The sequence below is a fragment of the Malaya genurostris genome, chromosome 2 (assembly GCF_030247185.1).
Source record: "Malaya genurostris strain Urasoe2022 chromosome 2, Malgen_1.1, whole genome shotgun sequence".
Lineage (NCBI taxonomy): Eukaryota > Metazoa > Arthropoda > Insecta > Diptera > Culicidae > Malaya > Malaya genurostris.
The window spans coordinates 300,411,929-300,418,055 of NC_080571.1; the positions used below are offsets into that span (position 1 = coordinate 300,411,929).

Genomic DNA, 6,127 nt, shown 5'->3' on the forward strand with positions numbered 1-6,127 from the left:
GCGTCAAAGATCTTGGTGTCTTTCTCGATGAGCAGTTATCATTCAAACAGCACATTGTTGCGAAAGCTTCACGCTGTTTGGGATTCATATTTAGAATGGCTAAGCACTTCAATGATATTTATTGCCTGAAGACTGTATACTGTACACTCGTTCGTTCTACTTTGGAAAATTTCTCAGTAGTCTGGAATCCTCTTAACCTCAATGGAGCTCATAGAATAGAATCTATACAACGTAGATTCGTACGTTTTGTTCTTCGACGATTACCTTGGAATAATCCACATCAACTGCTGAGCTATGAAAGTCGCGGATTGTTCATTGGTCTTGACACACTACAAGTACGACGAGAGCTGTCGCGTTCTTTGATGATAGCTGATATTTTGAATGATAGGATTGACTGCCCCGCTTTGCTCCGTGAGGTTAATATCAATGTTCGTCCCCGTGCTCACCGTAATAACGCCTTTCTTCGACTACCTCTACGTCGCACCAACTATGGAACAAACGGTGCCGTTATAGGCTTGCAAAGATCTTTCAATCGTGTATCATCTGGATTTGACTTCAACCTTTCACGGAAAACAATTCAAGCAAATTTTTTACTTAGTATTAGAAACTATCATTAGGACTACAATGTGTCTGTTGATTTTACAATAATAAACAATAAACAAGAGAACATGTGAAACGAAATTAAAATTGTGTAACTCATTTTTCTCGTAAATGGCTGAACCGTTTTAAGATTGAAATGAAGTCTAAGAATTATCTAAGATTCAAATGAAAAGTCTTTAGATTCTATAAGACATCTTGCTTTTAAGTCAGATCCAACTTCCGGTTTCGGGGATACAGGGTGATTAGTATAAAAATGTCTATTCCACATAAATTAATCAGGTTTATCGGGTTTGCAGATTTGGATTGTCGATAGCCAAATAAACTTATTTCATTTTTGGTTGTATTCAGTTTTCGTTTCGGAAGGCACCCAAAAATTTAATTCGCACTACGATTCCTCAAAGATGTCTACATTGATTTTCAAACATTTTGAAACAAATGTAAATTATACAGCTACTCAGATGAATTTGTCTGACTTCGATTACACCGAATTTCGAATTCCGGTTCCAGTATCGAATAGTTTCTCAAAACTCAATCGTTTTCTCAAAAAAGCCAAATCGAATTTCAAAAACAAAAATTCAAATTAAAATAAATCTAATTTTATCCAATTCTGACTTCCGATTCTGGAATTGTAGGAAGATGAATTTTTAAAATTCTAAGATGACAATCCCGAAAAGCTTTAAAGTTGGACTCAAAACTGTTGTAATTTATTCGTCATATGGCCATACGAATCGGTTTGGATTATGCTGGTTCCTGAATACCGGCTCTGGAAGTACCTTAAATTACCGTAAACTCTAAAGTGGAAATTACATCGACATATCATGGAATGTTTAATCGATTGTTACACTTTTAGATTCAAATTCGATCCGATTTGCAGTTTCGAGTAATGAGTGATTAAAATCTGAAATTGCCACTTAAAACGACGGACATTAGAATAATGTCATGAAAACTAAAACAACGAAGAATATTCATGCAAAAACACATGCGAATTGATTATAAAAGGTATCATCTCACTGCTAGGTGGATTAGGCACGTTTTTTTTTTGTATGTTTCACATGCAGGGTAGCGACATTTTTTTTTCTTTTTTAATCATCAAAGTTTCGCTTGATTGTTGTGACGCGCTCTGAACAAGAATTATTAATGAAAAAATTTGTGTGTGTGTTGTTGTGTTCTCATTCACATTCGCTACATATTGTTATTGTACTGCCACAGATCGAAATTCGATGCGTTGAAGATTTAAAATTCTGTATTAAATTTTAGTGTGAAAAATACAGTACATTTCAGTGTAAAACTACAGTATAAATTGAAATACAGTAGATTTGAAGGTAAAAAACAGTACACAGTATTTGAGTCGAAAATACAGTACAATACTCTAAAATACAGTACGGATACGAGCGTTAATAATACCTCTCACATAACCTTTGGTATGAGAAAACCACTTAGATAAATCCAGGATCGGTTCAGTTTGTTATCGACTACACACTTCGAAAAAACCTTGTGATTTTATATTTTATTAGATGCACATGTATAGAGTGTTGCTGTTCACACAACGTGCTTTAGTTCGTGAATGAAGGTAAACCGTTTATAATATTGTTACGTTTTGTCTGTGGCTCAGTTCATTTTGAACATTCAAGTACAGCAGAATTGCTGACTCGAAGACGAAAAGTAAAAACAAGTCCAGAACTGCTTTCCCACACAAACAATTATGATGTCATCCAGTTAAATTGTTTGGGATTGACGTGATCTGATCAAGAAAAATTTTTGGACCCTAACGTATGATAGAAATTTCACTTTCAAGGTTTACACGGAATGATGATGATAAGGAGAACGCTCATTTTCATTCGTTTCAACACCAATGTTCAACATTTCACTACGCGAGTTATAATCGAGAATCAGACACCTACCTAGCACATCCTGCTGCGGCAACCACGATACCAGCCGTACGTTACGCACTCCGTTCAGATCGATCTGTCCGTCACACTTCCACAGGACCTCGTACGGTAACGATCGGAACACATCCAGAAACAGTTGCACGTTCCTTTGGTTTAGCGTTGTAGTTCGGATGAGCGTTCCCAAACTGAAATAAATCACTCCTCGACTAGAACGGTCCAGATATTGCTGGAACTCCGAGGGTAAGGCTTTGGGTGGTTTAACGTGTAAAAATCCCAACTGTACAGAGGCCGGAGCGATTGGTCGAACAAAGCCTAGCGCCGGCTCCGCATTGACCATCAGAAAGTCAATTCGGCTCATCAGCTGCTCCGACTTCGTCATATTGCTACCGAAATACTGTTCGATAATTTTGTCGTATTTAGCGAATTCCCGTGGAAACAGGTAGAAGTTCAAAACTAGCATACCGATAAATGTTTCAATCCGTTGCCAAAATGTCATGTCGGTGCCGAATTTGTTATTTGCCTCTGGATTCGCAATGGCATTAGCGACATTACCAACGGTTCCATGAGCTATGGCAATTGCATCGATGGATGTTATTCCGATCAAGGGAACGTTGTATAATTCGGCAAAAGCATGAAACGGTGTTATTTGGAAGCACTCAACGATTACAGCATCGAACTGTTCGCTTCTATTCTGGATCATGGCTTTCACCGTGGGATGATTCAACTCTGCCTCCGTAAATAGCTTCGTAACTAGCAGCATTTGTTCTACCACCTTCAGAGAGCTCCATCTTTCTTGGGTAGTCTTCGCCACATCGGATGCACTCTCAATCACTTTGTAAGCGTAGTTCCAGTCAATTTGCGTTATGTTGGGATTGTTCGTTTTGAAAGGATCTGGGCTCATCACTGTTAAATGGTGTCCTCGTTCCAGCAAACCTTCAATCAACGCACCGAAGACTATCTGGTGACTTTTCGCAGGTACCGGGAAAATTGCTAAAATTCGTGCAGCTCGCGAACCTCCCGACAAAACAACTATTACAAGGGCTATCCATGTCCGTATGCACTTCATTCCGATAACTTCAATAACTGAGCCTGATCGGATCTCAAAGTTTGGTTTTATATGGACGCCATCGACTTCAAGGCGTACGGAGTGTTTCTGTTGTACTACGAGGACCTTTCTATCCATGCTGTAAAAATACGTACCGGGAAGTGGCTTGCTGCTCAGATTGCATCCAGAAAATCAATAAACACTCCGTTCTAAGGATGCTTCATCGATCAGTTGTTTGATTAAATTGAATTTTTTTACGCCGCGGCATTTTGTGTCATTCATCAGCATTTCTTGCTCTCATAGTGGCTCACTGCAAAATGATTGACGCACATGTTTTTTTTGTATCCGTCTTGTTAGTTAAACCAAATTTTTGACAAAGTATAAAATTATTTAGATCGAGTAGGATTCGAAATTATGAATATTTAGAAATTTAGCGTCCTTTTCTGAACGTGCTTTATTTGTGCGAACCATAGTTGAAACTATCTTGTTGACTAGAACAACAATTTGAAGCACAACTAGTTTATGGGAACGCAAAAGCGTGGAAAAAAATGTTTTTCGAAGTCAAATTTCATTATCCTAGCACATCTAGAATACAACAGTGAACGATTAGAACAATTCTATTTCGGGCATTCGATCATCATAAAGGAACACATGCGAGTCAGAGCGGTAGAAACCACTCGAGATCCGCTTCGACGCTCCGATCGAGGGGTGAAGAACTGTACAATGAGTGTACTTGAAATATTTTTGTATCAATTAGTTGTTAGAGAAGCTAAGATGTGTCAAGATTTCTTAACCCCTTTTAACACTTGGTAATTGTCGATAATTCGAACCGAAAGAACAATTTGTCTTTCTATTTATGCACTAACGATCAAATGTTGTTAAGTCTTAGATGAGCATGGGAGCGGTTACCCTAGCACATTCTTCCATTGTGGAGTCATTCAAAACTGAGGAATAAGTTCTTGGTGGTTCAGTCCACTTTTTCTGCTAAGACGTTTTTACGTCAATCGAATTCTGGCAGTGTTATGTGTTTCGTTGATATCGACGGAAATACACTCTAGCAACTCAAGCCATCCTGTTCAGTGTTGGGAAAAAATCAAAATTTCTAAAATCGCGATTGAAAATTTTCAGAAGTGATATTTAGACAAATAAGTCATCGATCAGAAAACTCACTACAGAAAAGTTCAGTACTGATTTTTTGAAAACGCGATTCTCACTGAAACTGATTTCGCATAGCAAAAAATCAGCTGTGAAAAGTTCACTAGCAAACATTCTGCTCGATTAAATTTAAGAAAAAAGCTCACACTTTGATTATATCTGATATGATTCTCGAACAGAAGATTTTTTGGGAAATGAATTTCCATAGCCGTTGTAACTCAACCCTTTGCGGAATACATGATGAATAAAAACAAAAACTGAACCTATCGGAAAATATTCAGTGGGCGTTGGGTGGTTGATAAGTGGATCAATAGTGGTGATGCATTTGAGAAATTGCATGCGATTAAAAAATATTAGCCATGCCATTTAACTTGAATAACGTACGCAGAAGTAACAGGAGCGCAGACTACCGCTATGCCAATTCAAACGCGCCAATCAAACACTGTTCGAGACTTGCTGACGATGCTACTGCTATGAATTAAATTCATGCTAAATAGAATGAATTGGGCTTAATTTAAGTAGTTTAACCACCCTACGTGCATCGAAAATATTGCAGTCATTATTTATCAGTTGCGAATTTATTCAGTGGAGATTTTTTATTGAAGAAAATATAATAATCAAATTTTGCCCGCATCGAAATTTGGTGTCGAACTAAAGCACAGAGGAAATTTAGCATCGAAGTATCATCGGATTCAAATTAAATGGCTTGGAATTGACATGGTCTGATCAAGCTAAATACTTAGGTTTAACGTATGACAAAAAACTCACTTTCAAGGATCACATTGAAGGAATCCAGGCAAAGTGTATTAAATATATTAAATGTTTATATCCTCTTATAAACAGAAATTCTAAGCTCTGTCTAAAAAACCAAATTGTTAATTTATTAACAAGCTATGCTTGATGCAGTACCAATTTGGTCAAGTTGTTGTTCCACCAGGAAGAAAACGCTTCAAAGGATACAGAATAAAATTCTGAAAATGATTTTGAAGCGTCCTCCCTGGTTTAGTACAAATGAGTTACACAGACTCACAAAAATAGAACCATTAGATGTAATGTCACATAATATTATAAGCAAATTCCGATGCAATCTTCAATTGAATCGATTCGCTCTCTGCATTAGTTAGTAAGTTAGTATATAAGTTCCTTTTCCCCATTACACAATAAAAGTAGGTTTAGAATTTTCCCTACACAAAAATCTCAGAATTGCGGAAGCAAATGATGTCCTCATGGTATCAACCAAATCACATATATTTAGTAGGGCTGAAAAGTCACCACTTGTGGCTGAACACCCAATTTAAATCTTAATAATTTAATTTTAACTCATATTCCAATAAATAGTTATTTAAAAAAAAGTATCATCGGAGACTCTTCTCACTTTAGCTTCTCTCTTGAGCGATACTTCTTTGGGTGAAAATTCGTCATCAAGTTTCGCTGACAC

General features: G+C 37.2%; 1 protein-coding gene across 1 annotated transcript; it reads right to left on the reverse strand.

Moving 5' to 3' along the window:
• Window positions 1–329: 329 nt before the first annotated feature.
• On the reverse strand, window positions 330–3,672 carry LOC131429287 (UDP-glucosyltransferase 2-like). The gene is made up of 2 exons (XM_058593343.1): window positions 2,502–3,672; window positions 330–457 (listed from the first exon to the last, which is right to left on the reverse strand). Exons 1-2 carry the CDS (start codon window positions 3,670–3,672, stop codon window positions 330–332), a joined length of 1,299 nt encoding a protein of 432 aa, XP_058449326.1.
• Window positions 3,673–6,127: the final 2,455 nt, after the last annotated feature.